Source organism: Aythya ferina (genome assembly GCF_964211825.1).
Source record: "Aythya ferina genome assembly, chromosome: 28".
NCBI lineage: Eukaryota > Metazoa > Chordata > Aves > Anseriformes > Anatidae > Aythya > Aythya ferina.
In genome coordinates this window covers 952,531-970,008 of record NC_140325.1, presented here as the reverse complement: position 1 = coordinate 970,008, position 17,478 = coordinate 952,531, and the positions used below count along the sequence as shown (strand labels likewise).

General features: G+C 61.7%; 2 protein-coding genes across 2 annotated transcripts; both read left to right on the top strand.

Annotated features, from left to right (window-relative positions):
- Positions 1 to 263: 263 nt before the first annotated feature.
- On the top strand, positions 264 to 3,893 carry LOC311424808 (inhibin beta C chain-like). Its single transcript, XM_084500216.1, has 2 exons — positions 264 to 985; positions 2,433 to 3,893. Exons 1-2 carry the CDS (start codon positions 343 to 345, stop codon positions 3,173 to 3,175), a joined length of 1,386 nt encoding a protein of 461 aa, XP_084356342.1. The 5' UTR covers positions 264 to 342; the 3' UTR covers positions 3,176 to 3,893.
- A 6,531-nt stretch (positions 3,894 to 10,424) lies between these two features.
- Positions 10,425 to 13,045, top strand: LOC311424533 (inhibin beta E chain-like). The gene is made up of 2 exons (XM_084499819.1): positions 10,425 to 10,761; positions 11,507 to 13,045. Exons 1-2 carry the CDS (start codon positions 10,473 to 10,475, stop codon positions 12,265 to 12,267), a joined length of 1,050 nt encoding a protein of 349 aa, XP_084355945.1. The 5' UTR covers positions 10,425 to 10,472; the 3' UTR covers positions 12,268 to 13,045.
- Positions 13,046 to 17,478: the final 4,433 nt, after the last annotated feature.

Genomic DNA, 17,478 nt, shown 5'->3' with positions numbered 1-17,478 from the left:
TCCGGGTCCCCCCGGCTGCCCACGACCCCCCCCCCAGCTGCCCAAGAGCCCCCCCCTCGTCTGCCCTGAGCCACCCCCGCCCCCGTCCAGGGATGCCCCCTGGCTGCCCAGGATCTCCCCCAGATTCCGTGAGCACCCCCCCGCTGCCCCCCCCCAGCTGCCCAGCAGCCCCACACCACGGGGACCTCCCCCATCTGCCCTCAGCACCCGTGGAGACCCCCACTCACAGGTGGGCTGCCACAGCTTGGGGACCCCCTCAGCAGTACCCCAGGGCACCGGCCCGGTGCCCCCCATTCACAGCTCCAAACCCCAGCTCCAAGCGGGCACCGGTGCCCCGGGTGCATGGGCGAGCACCCACTGCTCGAGTCCACCTTAACCCTGGGGAGAGCAGCACCCGCGGCTGCCCCGTGCCCAGGAAAGGCTCCTGTGGGATCACAGGGGCGTTTATCTTGCCCGGGATCAGCCAATATTTGCGGTCACATCGGGAAAACAAGCCCTTCCTGCCGGCTGCAGCACCACTGCCCTACCGCCGCTCTCCCGGCACCAGCTCTGCTGTCCCGGTTTGACTTGGGTTTATCGGGACGGTTCGAGGAACCTGGTGTGCTGGGACCCCCGAATTGTCAGCTGCCGGCACCGGGGATGACGGCCACGGTGGCTTTCCTGCTCCTGAGCCTTCTGAGGATGGCAGCCGCCAAGGGAGTGTGGTGCCCAGCCTGCGGGCTGGCGGCCCTGGCCCCCGCCACGCAGCGGGACATCCTCATCGCGCTGGCGAAGCAGAGCATCCTCTCCAAGCTCCGCTTGCCAGACAGGCCCAACATCACCCAGCCCACGTCCCGGGGGGCCCTGCTGACCGCTCTGCGCAGGATGCGGGTGCAGCGCACCGACGCGCCCGTCGCCCCAGGGGTGCTCCGTGCCGGCAGCGTCCCTCACCCACCCCCTGTGCCGGGCGTGCAGCACTACGAGATCCTGAGCTTTGCCGAGTCAGGTGTGTGCAGAACCCCCGGACCCTGTGGGCGTGGTGGGACGGGACCCCACGGGTGGGGGGCATGGTGGGATGCGGGGAAGGTGCTGAGAGGTTTTTTTTCCTGGGCACAGGTACCTTGAGAGCCCTGCACAGGGGCACTGAGCGCCTGCAGGCACTAAGGGGCTGGCACCGGGACGCTCCATGGACAGAACCTTTGCACCCACGTCCCCAGCTTGCCCCGAGCAGCCACCCCTCACCACGGGGAGGGGAAGCACCGTGGAGACCCTGGGGCCCCTCTCAGTGATTTGTGGGGGCAAGGGGATGGGTGGGAGCAAGGACAGGCTGCGGGGTCTCGTTAAGTTGTCCGTTTCTCTTGGACCTTCCCCGCTTGTGCTAGAGGTGGGTGGGTCAGGTAGCCAGGTTAATCAAAGTGTGATTTCAGGCCCCGGTTCCCCAGAAGTTCATCATCCGTGGAGTCAATTCCAAAGCCCATCTGCTCCCTGCAGTGTTTTTCCTAACCAAAGTGGTGGGCTGCCACGTGGCGCTCTGGAATCGGCTGCCTTCCTGGGTAGAGAGAGCTCCACAAAACATGCTCAGGGGTCCTTTACAGGCATCACTGGAAAAGCGGGGTCCTGTACCCCCACTCCCAGGCAAATGCAGCCTTTGGAAAGAGGCAGAATAGGCCCTGCACCCTGCAGACCATTCTCCCAAGCTGTCACTGCCCAGACCAAGCTGCTGTTCAGTGAGGTGCTGGGGGGAACACGCACCCCTTGCAGGCCTTTGTGTGTTTTGCATGGCTGCTGTGGGATATTGGGGGCTTGCTTTGTCCTTGAATACCTCTGGGAACAATGCTCCTCCATGGCACATTGTGTTCCTGCACATGAGGGCAATGTGGAGATGTCTCCCAGCTCAGCAGAACATCTGCTGGAAACGAAGGAGCAGGCATGAGCCACGGGTCCAACCTCTTGCCCTGCTGTGCTGTGCCAGACCGCAGAGGAGGGCATTCATTGCTCCCCCTCCTTTGTGAGGAAGCCTGGCAACCCCAAAATGCTGCTGCTGCTGAGTGGGACGTGCAGGAGCCAGCGGTGGTTCCAGCCATGGAAAGTAGAGGTGGTGCCGGCGGTGCGAGTTGGCGTGACCGCCTTAAATCCAGGGCTGGTTTACACAGCCAGATAACCTTCTCCAAAACTCTCAGCAGCTTCCCTGACAAGGGGGATCTCGGGGCAGAGAAGGTGGAGCCAGGCCACATTGCTGCATTAAGCACCAGGCCCAGGTGCTGCTACTTCAGAGCAGCGGCAGAAGGAGAAGCAGAGCAGTGCTGGAAAGTGAGGGCCCCTTGACACCCCCCATGTCCTGCTTCCCACTCCCTGGTTTAGACGTGCTTCCCATCTGCTCTGCTTTGGTGCTCCCAGGCTGGGAGACCCTCCTCCCCGCCACCTCCTGACTCTGCTTTTGGTCCTGTGCGCAGGGTCCTCTACTTCCCGCAGAACTCTCCTGCATTTCCACTTCACCCAGGAGCTGGGTGAGGGCACCGAGATCCTGCAAGCCAACCTCTACCTGTTCTGGGCATCCCCTGGCCCTGGGACGCACCAGGTCACGGTGAAGCTTTTGCAGCCAGACCTGACGGGGCTGAACATGACCATGGTCAGCAAGACGTTGCTGGAGGTGCAGAGGGCTGGCTGGGCCACGCTGGATGTGGGCCAAGCTGTCCAGAGCCTCTTCAGCCAAGGGAGCAGGAGGCTGACGGTGGAGCTGGAAATGGTTGAGGACTCCGGGCCTCCCCTTCTGGCTGGCCACAGCGATTCCCACTGGCCGTTTGTGGCAGCCCAGGCCCGGGACAGGACGCCCCATCGGGTCCAGCGACGCGGCATTGACTGCAGCGGGGACTCGCGGATGTGCTGCCGCAAGGAATTCTTCGTGGACTTCAAGGAGATCGGCTGGGAGGACTGGATCATCCAGCCAGAGGGATATCACATGAACTACTGTGCAGGGCTCTGCCCTTTGCACATGGCTGGGATCCCTGGCCTTGCTGCCTCCTTCCACACAGCCGTCCTCAACCTCATCAAAGCCAACAACGCAGATGCAGCCGTGGACTCCTGCTGCGTGCCCACACAGCGTCGCCCCCTCTCCCTGCTCTACTATGACCGGGACAGCAACATCGTCAAGACTGACATCCCCGACATGATCGTTGATGCCTGCGGCTGTACCTAACCTGCCACCGGAGGAGGCCTGGGGGCAAGATGGGTGCTGTGCGGGACTCCTCCTCCTCCCAGCTCCTCCTTGGCAGCGCAAGAGCTGGAGAGCTGCTGCCAGGCATGAGCCCTGCCAAGGCATTTTCTCCTCCCGAGGCTGAAGCATCAGGGCGGTGCTGAATCTGCAAGTCCTCTCTGCCCTTGCCTCCTGCACACCTCTTTCCCCTTTCAGATCTGCCCACGGATTCCTCTCAACCCCTGTGCCATGGCCTCTCAGCCCCGCTCCTGCTGGAATCCAGACCTTCCTGCCCAACTCCCTTGCTGAGCACCCTGATCTGGGGTGGCCCAGGGCAGCCCAGCCTCCCCACCGCTGCTCCCCCAACCCAGGCCATGTTGTGGTGCTGCAACTTGAACGTGCGGTCCTCTGGTCATGGGCATCAGCCAGGCCACCTCCTGCTACTGGGGGAGCTGAGGAGCTGAGAATAAGCTGGGAGCCGGCGAGGTGAGAGAGGAGAGAGATGCTGCAGAGCCCCATGCAGCAGCTGGACGTGAGGTTGTTAGGGGTGAGGGAGGGGGAACTGGTGCTATTGGGAGGAAAGTGTCAATAAATGACTCCCAGCCATAGCGTGTGCATGTCCATGGGTGCACATGCCTGTGCCCTGCCATCAGCCAGCTCATCTTCCCTCTGCCCCCAGGCCGCAAGTTGATGGATATGCCCTAGTGCAGACAGACCCACGATGGCACAAAACCAACCCATGCTGCCATGCACAGTCCCCTTCTGAACACCTGCCTGGCCATAAAAGCCAGGCAGTGGGGCTGGGCACCTGCTGCTGGGACTCGCCATGCCCAGAGGCTGTAATCCTGCTGGCCCCCACAGCTCTCAGGCTCCCTTGGCTGCCTTTCCTGGGGAGTGCAGAATCCCTGTCCTATCTCAACCAGATCCAGAGCACGGGGTGGGACCCCAGCTATGGGGTGTTTGTGATTCCCACCAGGGAAGGCACCATTTGGCCAAATGTCCCATTCCACCAAAACCATCTGCATTTGGCCATTATTGTCCCAATTCAGGATGAAACGGAGCAACACTTCTCTCTTAAAGTGCATGGAGACGGCCAGAGCCACGATTTCCATGAAGCCCAGGCTTGCCTACAGCCCCACACCAGTTCCCTTCCCGGGAGCAGCCTCTTGGCACATCTCTGGCCTCTGGCCTCATGGCTGCCCGCCCTGCCCCGTGCCAACCTGGCTGGCAGCGCCGTGGGACACGTTGGTGCCGTGAGAGCCGGGGGCAAAGGGCGGCTTTGACACATTGGCCCCGTTATGTAATCTTGCGTTCGGGTTTCTCCACTGCTCCACACGTGTCCCCCGTGTGCGAGGGCCGAGAGGACAGGGAGAGGGTGCTGCAGTGGGAGAGGGCAGCTCGTGGGGGCAGACCCCGGGGAGGTGTGCGCAGCCAGCTGGGACAGAGCAGAGCCACCACAGCCCTGGGATCAGCCACACAGGCATGGACCCCACCACCCCAGCAGCTGGAGACAACCGAACCGAGGGGGAAGAGGAGCAGTGGAGGGAGGGGGGACCAGGCTGAGGTGGTCAGGGCTGTGAGCGGCCCTGTCTGGAGCCAGAGTTGGGTTGCAGGCTGTTTCAGAGCACCCGTGGTGCTGCAAGCAGAGATGGAACAGACACGAGCAGGAAACAGTGCTTGCCTGTGGGACTCACATCCTCTCACTGAGCTGCTGGGGCAGGGACCCGCATCTCCCCATCAGGTCGCAGGAGCATGGTTCCCAGGCCCCAGTGTCTCCGGGGTACAGCCCTGAAGGGTTCTTGCTGACCCAGCTGCTGCACGGGCAGGGTGGAAGACTCGGGGATCAATACTGTCTGGGACCCAAGGCCAGTTGCGCAAACCCAAAGAGGATTTGATGTTTGTTTTTTTGTTTTCTGATTTTTTTTTCCCTCCTTTTTCAATGCCTCTTTTCACTGCCTGTATTTATTTAACAAACAGCTTTTCTGGGGCCAGTGCTGAGCTCTCTAGGCTGCAGCATGCTGGGGCAGAAAGGGGCTGAGCTGCAGGGCAGGAGATGTTGGCTGCAGTCCTGTGGCCCTGCAGCTGCCTGGGCTCAGAGATGCATGAACCAAAGACCCTCGGCCAAGCTCTGAGGTACCACGAACCTTTTGTGAGGTTGGGGTGCTCTTGGTTCCCCTCCTTGACCCAGCAACATACTCCCCATGGGGCTCAGAGCAGAGAGGACTGGCATGCATTGCCACGCAGTAGCCCCCTCTCCAGCTCAGCTCCTGTTCCCCAGCTCTGCCCTTTGCTGGGCTGCACGTGTGCTTTGGACACGGCAGGTGGGGTCTGCCTGCCAGCCCTGTGGGACTGCTGCCTACCCCCTGGGTCCAAAAGTTGTCCCCGTGCCAACTCCTGCTACTGGGGTGCGGTGGCCCATGGTGACGGTGGGGTCCTGCTGGTTGGGGGGACCTGGGTAACCCCTGGCAGCTCCCCTGAGAGGGTCCCTGGCACCCGAGGCCCTTCCCTGCCCCTGACAGTTTGAGCCCAGGGCAGAATGCATTGTCCTAGGGGTTTGCCAGCCACCTGACCACATTTTCCCCAACCTCTTCAAGTCAGAGGTTCCCCAGCTGAGCAGGGCTTGGGGCCCGCACCCCATGCTCTCCTTCCCATGCATGCAGGCTGCCCCCCTCTCTGGGCACACAGTATGGCCAGGTGCAGCCCACGGCCCTGTCCCCATGTGAGGGTGACCAAGGCTGGGGGATCCCCCAGTGGCAGCACCATAGGGTGAGCTCTCCCTGCAGCTGGGGGGTGGCAGAGGACAGAAGTCCCCATCCCTGTCTCTCTCTGCAGCCAGGCCCCAGTGCACACGAGGATCCCCCCACCCACCCCTGAGGCCGGTGGTCCTGGCAGCACCCGTGTGTTTAAAGCCACTGACTGGGCCTCACCACAGCCCCAACATTTTGCAAGTCTATTCCTCCTCTGCAAAAGAAACCTTGGTATGAGCATGGTCGCAGAGTAGCGTCCAGCCAGGGAGCAGAACAGAAACCCCAAGGGCAGCAGGGTGAAGCTTCCCAGGCTGGCAGGGGAGACGAGGGGCACGAGGGGGACGCTCACACTGCCGGGGCCCCTCGCCCCATGGTCCGACACTGAGCTCCTGCCGGGGCTCCCCGTCCACAGGTGGGTCTTTGGAGGAGGTATCTTCAGCAGGCAAGCCCAGGTGCCTCGAGGCCTTGCTGTGCCCGTCCTGCTGCTTCCTGGGGGCACAAACCCAGCAGGAGCCCCTTCCCTGCAGCCCCCCCCCCCCCAAGGCTGGCCCAGCACCGCAAAGGCCGTGCAGCCAGCCTCGACCCAGCATGGGCGCTGTGCCCTTGGGCTGTGCCAAGCCCTGTGCAGAGGTGCCGTCCCCCCGCGTCTCCGCTCTGCTGAGGGGATGCGCGGCTGCGGCCGGTGGCTCCTGCAAGGAGCCTTTGCCAGTATCAACAGACCCTGAAGCAAAGGGCCAGGCGCGCCACGCCAGCTGGGTGTCTCTTGGCAGCACCCGGCTCCCAGGGGAGGGGTGGGAATTCCTGAAAGCCTCCGGCGTTGCCTTGAAAAAGTTTAATCTTTAATTTGCCGTCTCACACGGGCACTTGCCAGCCCGCGGCGCTGGCTCGGAGGCACCGGGGGAGCCTCGAGCCTCGCCGGGGCCTCTCGGGCGCTGTTCGGGCCCGCGCCGAGCCCCCGGGAGCCCCCGGGAGTCCCCGGGAGCCCCTTCCCCCGCGACCGGACCCCGGCCGCCGCCGGGAGGCGCCCGCGGGCCGCGAGAGGCTAGGCCGTTACCGGGGGTCCGGGTCCGGTCCCTCCCGCTCGCCCCTCGGCCCCGGGGGGGGACCCGGCAGTGAGGGAACGGGGGCCGCCGAGCCCCGGCCCCAGGCCCTGGTGTTGCTGGACCCGGCTCTTCCCGGCCCCGCTGGCAGGGCCGCAGCCCTGGGGTGCCAGTCTGGTGCAGGCCCTCAAGCCTGGGGCACTGTCATACAATCATTAAGGTCATTAAGGTTGGAAAAGGCCTCCCAGATCATCTGGTCCAACCGTCCCCCTACCACCGATATCACCCACTAAACCGTGTCCCCAAGCACCGGCTCCAACCTTTCCTTAAACACTCCCAGGGATGGTGACGCCACCACCTCCCTGGGCAGCCTGTTCCAAAGTGTGACTGCTCTTTCTGAGAAGAAATGTCTCCTAATTCCTAACCTAAACCTCCCTTGGCGCAAGTTGAGGCTGTCCCCCTGCCCTTTTCCAGCAGATGCCTTTGGAACCCATTTCAGGACTCGCTGCGATGCCTTGAGCCACCAGCCCTGCTGGTGCTGCCCCGAGCCCCCAGCCTGGGCACTGGCTTGCAGCCTGTGGGGAGAAAGCTTCTCTGTGATGGAGCCACGGTCCCAGACCCACGGTCCTGGCTCGATTTGGCAATTCCTTGGCCGGGATCAGTGGGCAGAGCCGTGCAGAAACAGGCACAACTACAGGAGCCATGTTCAGGCACCTGTGCGTGAGCTCCTGGGGGTGTCCCTGCCTACCGCAGCCATTTGGCACCTGTAGGTCAGGTTGGCAGGTGCCACCCTTGCCCCACCGGACACGAGGTCAGAGGCCCAGAAGCCATGTGTGCAGTGAGTGCTGGGCCCGGGGGGACCTGGGCAGGTATTTTGGTCAGGCTGGTCCCTTGTCTTTGCTTTCTGGGAACTGCTTAATCAACAACACACTTACGCAATGGGTGCAAGAACCGCTCACAGCTCTGTGCTGACCCCTGGCCTAGATCTGGCAGTCCAGAGTGTAGGAGGGGGCACGTGGCTGCAGTGCGAGGGATTGGGGCAGATTGGATGCTCTTGCTAAACTAGAGGGAAATGGGTGCTTATGGGGGCAGCTGCATGGTGTCGGCTAGTCCTGAAGGATCCTGGTAGGTTCAAAGGGATTCATCCCTTTGGGGACATCTTGCTCCCCAGCCTGGAAAGGAAGGTGGGTTAGAAAGCAATTCACTCTCTTTGCCCAACTCTTTTCCTCCCCTGTTCCATGCTGTGCCACAGCCCTGACTGTGGCTCTGTGGATCTGGCAGGGAAGGAGGAATTCAGGAAGGCATTGTGCCTCAGTTTCCCTTTCCTGTGTATGTGAAGAAGTGGTGTGGTGGCTGGGAGGTGGTGGTGACACAGAGGCTTCAATGATCCCCTGGTCTGTGGCCACCTGCCTAGTACCTGAGCCAGTGTCTCCCAGTGGGACAGTGGGGATGTCTGCATGTGGGGACTGTCAGACACAGCGTCCCAGTTCCCACCATGAGCTGAAGGCAGCAGCAGCCTGACCCTGCAGGGAATTAAACCTGTCCTGACAGCCCCAAAGGAAATGCTCCACTTCCAGCAAGGTACATGAGGTGCACGTGAGAGCGTGTCCATGAACTGAGCGTGTGCCCTAGCATGTGGGAGGCAGACTGAGCGCATGTGTGCAAGGGAGCATGCAGCTGGCTATGTACTGCAGAGCAACCTGTGTAAGCGAGTGCGTGCAACAAAGCAGGCATGGTTGTGGGCATATGCATGTGTGCAGACAGGGGAACTTGCTGACGTGTGCTTTGTGTGCAAGCAGGAGTGACAGCATCACATGTATGAGAGTCTGTGCTTCACCAGTGCACTTGTGTCAGAGCCTGGATGGAAGCAGCACACACACAGCCCTGCTGGTACCCAGGCAGTGCTGGCTGCCTGCTGCCTGTGGCCATGGCTCACAGCCCCTGTGGGAGCCGTGCTCCCAGGCCACGCTGTGCCCACTCTTTCCTCCCTGTTGACATTCCTGGGCTATTCTGGGAGCTGCCAGCAGGCTCAGCCAGCTGAGAACTTTGCCCCTTGCACTGTGGTTGCATCATCTCCGGTGGGTGCTTTTTCCCAGACAGCCCACTCTGTTTACACGTCACCTCTGTGCTTGGCCAGAGGCAGGGGCTCTGTGTGGTCAAGACCTTGGAGTCAGTGCTGCATGGCACAGTGGGTGCAGGACATGGCTGAAGGCCTGGCTGGGTTTCAGGTTCCCAGTGCACCCTGTGGGTTCCCTGCTCTGGCAGAAGGGTGCTGGGCTCTCTTGCTGCCCCTGCAACATCTCACCTTGAACCAGTTTTGAGTGGTTTCTACAAGACTGTGCCCTGCACTCAGGCTGTGCACCCTGCTCAGAGCACAGCACCTGGGGCTTGGAATCTGAAGACCATTGTCATGTTGCTGTGACACTCTCTGCCACCTCGTTTAGCTGCAGTACATACAGACATCCATTTAGATTTGTGGGGAGGGGGGTTGCACATCATGCATCTGCCCTGCCCTGCGGCTGGCTCTGCCCACTCTGTCCTGGGGTGAGTCTGAAGAAAAGAAGGGGTTGTGTCTTGCAGTAGACTAGATGATCTTCAGAGGTCCCTTCCAACCTCAGACATTCTGTGAAAAGGCTGAGACCACCCCGACCCCAGCTCATCACATGGTGAGGATGCAAAAGCCCAGAGATGTGAGCAGTGCCCAGGAGCTGCAGGAGTTGTTCTGGGCACCGTGCAGGGTGCTCGGTCAGCAATGAACCACCCTGGCCCTGCTGCGGTGGCTGCAGGGTGTGTGGGGAACAATGCCCAGGGCGTGGGGACAGGTCTGTGGGCTCTGGGAGCAGGCAGGTGGCGCTGGGATCAGTCCTGCAGAAACACCACTCCTCCACCTGGGCAGGATTCACCCCAGCCCTCACTTGCAGATTTTGGGCCATGCAGAGGAGCTCAGCACCCTGGACCCCTGGGGGGGGGGGGCTGGCCGGATCCCTTGGCACCCCGGGCAGACAGTGGGGTGAGCTGCAGGTGTGCAGATCCAAAGTTCCTATAGGGTGTGCAACCCCCTTGTGCACACTCAAGACCCCCGTGCACACCCCCCTCTGCGTGCAGCCACTCGTGTCTGGCCCCCGCGGTACCCTCCGCGGGTCGGGGGCTGGAGCCGCCCCCCCCGGGAGCCCCGCAGCCGACCCGGGAACCCCTCTCGACGGGACGAGACGGGACGGGACGGGCGTCCCGGTGCTCTCGAAGCCCCTTCCCTTACACCACAAGGCATCGTCCCCCCCCTTACCCCTTCCGCGGGGGGGGGCTAATCCCGGTAATCCCCCGCCCCGGCCGCAGCCCGACGGGACGGGCAGGTGAGCCGGCCAATGGCGGGGGGACACCGGGCCCGCCCCCGGCTGCAGGTGCCCAAAGCGGGCGGGCGGCTCCGCACCACTCGTGGTCCCGTCCCGTCCCATCCCGGTCCCGGTCCCGGTCCCGGTCCCGGTCCCGGTCCCGGTCCCGGTCCCATCGGTGCCGATGGCTACGCGGGGCGCGGGTCCGTGGCTGCTGCTGGCGGCGGTGCTGTGCGCGGCGGCGGAGCCCCGGTGCCCGTCGTGCGGTGCCGGTGCGGAGCGGCGGCTGCTGGAGGAGGCGGCCAAGCGGCAGCTCCTGGAGAAGCTGCGGCTCCGGGAACGGCCGAGGCTCGCCCACGCCGTGCCCCGAGCCGCCGTGGCCCGCGCCGTGCGGCGCCTGCAAGCGGCCGGTGCTCGCCGGGGCCCCGACGCCGAGGAGCGGGGCTACGAGATCATCAGCTTCGCCGAGCCAGGTGGGTGCCAGGGCTCTCCGGGGAACCGTAGCGATCCCCGGGGGGTTCAGCCCAGCTGCCGAGGAGCAGGCATCCCGGCTGGGCTGCGCCCGGTGGCGGGCCGCGGAAGGTCCCCGGGTCGGCGCAACCCCCAGGGGCACGGAGCCCCCAGTCCTGGGGCTGGTCCCTGTCTGGGGGAGCCCCGGGAGGGTGCGCAGCCTGCGACCCTCGGGGGGCTGCGGAGCCGCTGCTGGCCACCCACTTGCGGCGAGATAGGGGTCCCAGAGCCAATGGGAACGGGATTGTTCCTTCGGGCACCTGCTGTGTGCCGGAGGGCTCCCGGAGCTGCTGGTGATGCGTTGGCTGCTCAGGTCCTTGTGCCTGTAGTGCTGCAGTGCCTGGCCCCTTCCTGACGACCAGGGGCAGCCCAGGGTGCCCAGGTAGTGGGACTGGGGGCGCTGCAGGGACCCTCCAGCCTTGCCCTGTGTGGCAAAGGAAGGACCAGGTGAGAGCAGGTCCCTGTTGCCTCCTTCTGTGTCCTTTCTGCCAGGCAGGGTGGGACAGTCCCTCATTGCACACACACACATGCAGCCTTTCCACGCAGCATCCCCAGGGAAGGGAGGGATAGACCCTGTGTGGAGGAAAGGAGTTTTATAGGTCTTCCCCAAAAAGAAGCCAGAAGATCAGCCCTAATGATGCTGCTGCAGCCTCACCTGCCCCAGCATTCTCCTTCAGCATTCACCTTCTTTCTCCTTTCTCCCTTCAGAGCCCACGTCTCCCTCTGGCATGGGGCTGCAGTTCCAGTTCACTCACACACAGGACCAGGACGTTCACATCCTGCAAGCTCAACTTTGGCTCTACCTGCAAGTTCCCCGAGACTTGGTAGCCAACCTTACCCTGAGCATCTTCCTGGCTGGTGGGGATGGTGACACGGTGGGGGGAAATCGCATGTTGCTGAGTGAGCGTCGACTGAGCGCCAAAGGCAGCGGCTGGCGCACCTTCTCCCTCATGCCTGCCCTGCGGAGTTTCTTTAGGGGAGAACGCAGGACCCTGCGGCTGGAACTGGAAAGCCGTGGGGACAGGGGTGATGTGGTGGCCACAGTCAATGCCACCCATTCCCACCAGCCCTTCTTGGTGGCCGAGGCAAAGGTGCGGGAGCCGGGACACCGTGTGGCCAAGCGCAGCCTCCGCTGCAGCCAGAATTCCAACCTCTGCTGTCGCAAAGACTACTACGTGGATTTCCGCGACATTGGTTGGAACGACTGGATCATTAAGCCTGAGGGCTACCAGATAAACTACTGTGTAGGTCAGTGCCCTCTGCACGTGGCAGGCAGCCCTGGGATGGCATCTTCCTTCCATACAGCCGTCTTCAACCTCGTCAAAGCTAACAACATCCAGGCATCGGGGCACTCCTGCTGTGTGCCCACGCGACGCCGGCCTCTCTCCGTCCTCTACTTTGATCGCAATAGCAACATTGTCAAGACTGACATTCCTGACATGATTGTTGATGCCTGTGGCTGTAGCTAGGGCTAGGGGAGCACTTCTGGGTTCCCCCTCCTCCAGGACTGTCTTTCTGGTGGGGACTGCGTGGAGAGAAGCTCCCTCGGGCTGCAGGCTGACTGCCGTGCAATGGGGAGCATGGTGTGGGATGGGGAATGGGTCTGTTCCCTCAAAGCAGAGAAACTTGGGGGGACAAGAGGCAGTCCTGCTTTTTTCCCCCACTATAGCAAATCTTGCATCAAATCTGTGCTATTGTTGGGGACAGGGGAGTGAGGCACAATTAAGAGGCCGGAAAGCGGAGGATGAAGGGTATGGCTTTGCGAAGGACCCCAAAACCACAACGGAAAGATGCAGTCCTCTGCTCCCAGAAGGATGTGCAGCTGTGAAGGATGGCCTTGCTTCCTGGCCAGGTCCCATGCACTTCCCCCCTCATTCCCCTGGGCTTTGAACTTTTCTTCCCTGCTGCCCACCCCACCACTCAGGTTTCTTCCAGCCCTGTGCCTCCTTACAGGGAGGTCTGAGTCAGACTTTGCCTTTAAGGCTGTATTCAAGGTGCAGTTTTTTTTTTTTTTTTTTTTTTTTTTTGTACCTCTAGTTTTGCAGCTATTAGTACTTTATCATAGAGGTTTCTGCAGCAATTGGGACGCCCTGGTGCTCTGTCCTGTCTACCCACATCTCTATTGAAGATCCTACTCTGCCTTTGTCTTCCTGGTGCTCATGTATGCAATGCACCTATGTGCTCTGTGCTTTTAATTTATTTCAGTACTTTGGTGCAGCTTTCCCAAATAAATGGGTGGAAACACAATGTCCAGGCTCTGACTGCTTTCTCCTGGCACCACCAGGGTGAGGGAAATGATCCTATTTGGCCAGAAGGTCCAACCCCTGGCCCTGGGCTTGCTCAGCCCTGCTCTGGCTCTGGCTGGGAGCATGTTGGGTGCTGGGGGTGCTGGAGCAGTGCATGGGCTGTAAAATGCTGCAACTGGGGGCAGCACCACTGTGTTGGGAGGCAAGTGGGCCTTTGTTGCTTCTGGGGCTCCCTGAGTGCTATGGGGTGTTGGACACAGACTGTGAGCAGGGCTGTGCAGGGGGCTCTTCCCCCATGAGTGCCTGTGGCAGATGAGAGCAGGGCAGGGGCTGGGAACCATATAGCATCTCACTGTGGGGACTAAAGGAGGGTGGCCTGTAGTGTGAGCATCACAGGAACAATTTCCCAGCAGAGTAGGTAGAGTTGAGGGGCCATACCCCCCCCCCCCAAAAAAAAAAAAAGCTGTTTTCCACGCAGATCAAACCTGGGAGACGCTCAACGTAGCACAAGTCTGGGAGGATGACCTCAGATGGCAAGCCACAGCCTCCCCCCCCCAAAATCCTGTGACCCCACTGCAAATACCAGAAACCCAGACCCTAATCACTTCTCACTGACCCCCTGCAATTGCACCCAACCCAGTTCCCTCTTGTAGCCACCCTAAATGCTAGCCAGTGACCCTGCTCTCAACCCATAGTAGCCAGTCACAGGGGCTGGTGATGCACAAGCTGGTGGCTGATGGGAGGTCTCCTGTGCAATTCGGGATGGGGTGGGGTCCTGGAGTGGAAGGCAGCGCCCCCTGCTCATCCCCCCAGGATCTCACATGGCTAGCCTGGGTCCTTGTTGTGCAAGCACCTGCTCAAAGCTCAGTTTGGGGCTGTTTTATCTGGGAACAAACCCACTTGATCTCCCAGGTTGGCCCTGTGCTGTGCCCTGCAAGTGGACAAAGGGCAGCTTTCATCAGCCAGCTGCAGTGGGCAGCCCCCAGGCTGTGGGGCAGCATGGCCATGGCCAACACTCCTCAAAATATCCTCACCCGTGGGAAAGAGCTGACAACCCCTGCAGGATGCTTCAACCCTGCAGGCTCTCCAACAGCCCCAGTGGGCTTGCTGCTCACAAGGTGGTGCCCCTCAGTATTGTCTGTGCTTCCCCAAGAGCACATGCTGCCATACAGAGGCCAGGAGAAGCAGATGTGGGCTCCAGGTAAGCGCACGGGGACACACGTGAAGATTTTGAGGTCTCCCTTCTCCCTCCTTGTACCAGTGCTATGGCTTTAGCTAGCACAGTTGATGGGGGATGCTGTCCCGCAGGGATGCCAGGTATCCGGTTTTGCTTTGCCAGCAGCACAGTGCCCTCCTCGCAGCCCTGAACGCATGCATCCCTTGGGGGGTGTGTGTGTGGATGCTGACTCACTGACACACTGACACGCTGACCCGCCAGCCCAGAGGCAAGGTGCTGAGCTGGCTGCAGGGGTACCATTAAGTCTTTAATCCTGCTGATCATCTGGCCCTGCTCTGAGCCGCTTTAACTTTCCTAAGCAGGAGGCCGAGATTAACTGTGGGGTGGGGGACATGGCAGGGTTGAGATCTGGTGGCCGAGAGCTGCAGGGGGGATCCAGGTACCCACCCCTTCCACCAAGAGGGCTCAGCACTGGTGTCAAAACTGACCTGGGCTTGTGTGGCCACACGAGTCACCCCTGGGGAAGGGGTGGGTGGCTTTGGGCAAGTCCTGAGGAGGAAGGATGTGTAGGGCCATGGAAGTGTGGGCGGGCAGGGCTGGCCCCATGCGGTGCCCAGGCCAGGGTAGGTCTTTCCTGACAGCTTAGCCAGGGTCACTCAGCTCAGAAGCAAAGCTGCTGAGCGGCTTACGCATATTACAAAACTGGCAGGCAGGCAACGCCTCTCACCTGCACCCACCACCTTGGCCCTATCTCAGGGTTGCTGCTCTGGGACTCAATGCTCCACAGCAGTCCAAGGGCACCTGAGGACCCAGATGGTGCCAGGGGGCTGAGGAGCAAGAGCAGTGTACAGGCACTGCCACCTTCCCTTCATGCTGGGACCTCCCTGGGCCACCACTGCTCACCCCTCACTGGGCTGGTGGCAGTGGGCAGGAAAAGGTCTGGGGCCATGCGTGGACAGTGGAGAGGGAAACTGATGCAAGGAGTGGTCTTTTATGAGCATGGCTGGGAAATGATGTGTCTCCTGAAGTCTCTCTTTCATGCTGTCCTCTCCATGTTGTTCCTCTGCTCTGGGGGTCCCATGCAGTCAGCGCAGAGAGCATCTTCCAGAGCTGTGGCCACATGTTGTGCCGGAAAGCTGCTCCTGTGACATGCTGGATACCAGTGCGTGATGACATGCGGGGGCACTGGGAGGACGTGCTAATGCCAAGGAACACAGAGTGCCCACAGTTGGGGTAATCCTGCTAAGAGGCTCTGAGGTCAGGCTGGGAGCATGGCAGAGCTCCCGTCACCTTCGAGGCTTGCACTGGACATGGGCAGCATTGTCCTGGAGAGTGGGACAGAGCTGGCTGCAGCTGGGGACAGCTGAGACCCAGTGCAGAGTAGGAGTGAGCATGTGCCCACCCTACGACATGCCTAGGTCTCATTTCAGGAGACTGAGTACATGTGGGTGCTCTGAGCATGCCGTCCTCCCTGCAGGATGCCTTGGGCCTGGAGCTCCTGAATGGGCTCTCCAGGCAGGGGCTCCACAGCTTTGCACCTTCACAGCAGGACTAGGGGAAACAGGGCAGGGGCAGAGCTGCAGGAGGGAGCAGGGACCCCAGGCACAAGCATGTTTGGGGGGTGGGAGGGACCAACCTGTGTCCCCCCCTGTGCCCTGCTGGCATTTACACACGCTGTCACGTTCTGGCTGGGAGCAGGTGGGCAAAGGCCACTTTCCCTGAAATAGCCTCTTGCACCTAGGGTCAGCGTTGAATCACTGTGGCAACCCGCCGGCACAGTGGGGACTGACCTTCGGTGTAAAAACAAATAGCAAGGGAAAGCAGTGCTGCCAGGTGAGAAATTCACTTCCGTCTCATTGCCCCCACCCCTCTGCAACCCCAGCAGCCCCTGGGTCCTGTTTCTAGCTCTCACTCAAGCACCCTCATCCCCTCCTCAGTGCAGGCACCACCGCTGTGCAACGCTTCCCTGGTGTGCGTCCGGACCTGGCTACATGCAGACCCCATGTGCTGGATGAGGCTGAGCTGGGCTGCGCTGTGCTGGGGAAGGGGCCAGCTGCACAGACCTCTTTTGGGACATGGGAGCCATCTGAGGTAGGGGGCAGAATGTTTCGCAGCCCCCCGAGCTGCAACAGCCCCGACTCTCTGCTTGCCTCTTTTGCTCTGTGGTGTGAGACTTGACTTTGCCCCTGCAAGGATGTACAGCCGTGATGGTGACTGGGGGGTGTATGCAAATGAAAATCACCAACTGGGCACCATCAAGGTGATCTCTGCCCCCACCAGTGTATGTCACCCTCACCCCTCCACCACCGGTACCCCAGGAACAGTCAATGCAGTGGGAAAACTTCTGGGTGACGACTAGGAGGCTCAACTGCAGGCACTGGTGCTGCCTGAACTGCTGGGATGGGGCAGCCAGGCTATGGGCCATGCAACCAGGTGGCCAGGGAAGCTTCTGGGCTGGGAGAAGGCTGGGTGAGCCACAGACGTTGTGGCCAGATGAGGGGGGGAGACATCATGGCAGCCCTGGGGGGATTGCTGGCCACCTTGGCAGCTCCCAGGATGGGGAGGCAGGCAGATTTCCAGGTGGGAATGAGGGGTGTATTCTCTGAAGCAGCTGAACAGTGCCCACTGCAAAGGCTGGAGGGATGAAAGAGGTCATGGAGCATCGTTGCTGGAGGTAAGGTGATGCCAGGATGCAGCCTGCACCCAGCATCTCTGGGTCTTTGGGCAGAGACATAGGGCACTGCAACCCCTGGGAGGCCTGGGGAGAAAGGCTGGGTTTCCAGCTCTGCCCAGCTGCTCCCCCACAGTGGGACCCTGGTGGGAAGGGTAATGCGGGGGCTCCACAGGCCAGGAGTGCCCCAGCTGCAGCCTCACAAAATGGGCAAAGGCGGACGAGGCTCCTCGGCTGGAGGAAGAGCCCCCGCCCCGCTGCCCCACTCGTTGGACTCCTTGCACCTCCACGTAGGGGCCAGAGGAGCCCCCAGCCCCCCGTACTCCGCAGCCCCGTGATGGTCCGGGAACGCAGCCCCCTTCCCTCGAGAGGGCCACCTCTCGAAATGCCACCAGGGGTCGCTGCCCCGCGCCCCCCCCCGCCCCAGGTGCTGAGGCGGGAGTGGTCTGTGCACCCCCTCGGCATGCCCGGGGGATGCCCAGCTGCAGTGGCCCGGGCGGTCCCTGACTGCGGCTCTGCCGTGCCCAGCCGTGCCACCTCCCCGGCCACAGCGGTGACCCCAGAGGACGCAGGGTCACACGTGCTG

What these genes read in the sequence shown, in the direction of transcription:
- LOC311424808 (XM_084500216.1), top strand. Translation starts at nt 343, where the DNA reads ATGGGCGAGCACCCACTGCTCGAGTCCACCTTAACCCTGGGGAGAGCA. An exon ending in CCTGAGCTTTGCCGAGTCAG is followed by an intron (nt 986 to 2,432) that starts GTGTGTGCAGAA and finishes TCCTGTGCGCAG; the next exon opens with GGTCCTCTACTTCCCGCAGA.
- LOC311424533 (XM_084499819.1), top strand. Translation starts at nt 10,473, where the DNA reads ATGGCTACGCGGGGCGCGGGTCCGTGGCTGCTGCTGGCGGCGGTGCTG. An exon ending in CATCAGCTTCGCCGAGCCAG is followed by an intron (nt 10,762 to 11,506) that starts GTGGGTGCCAGG and finishes TTCTCCCTTCAG; the next exon opens with AGCCCACGTCTCCCTCTGGC.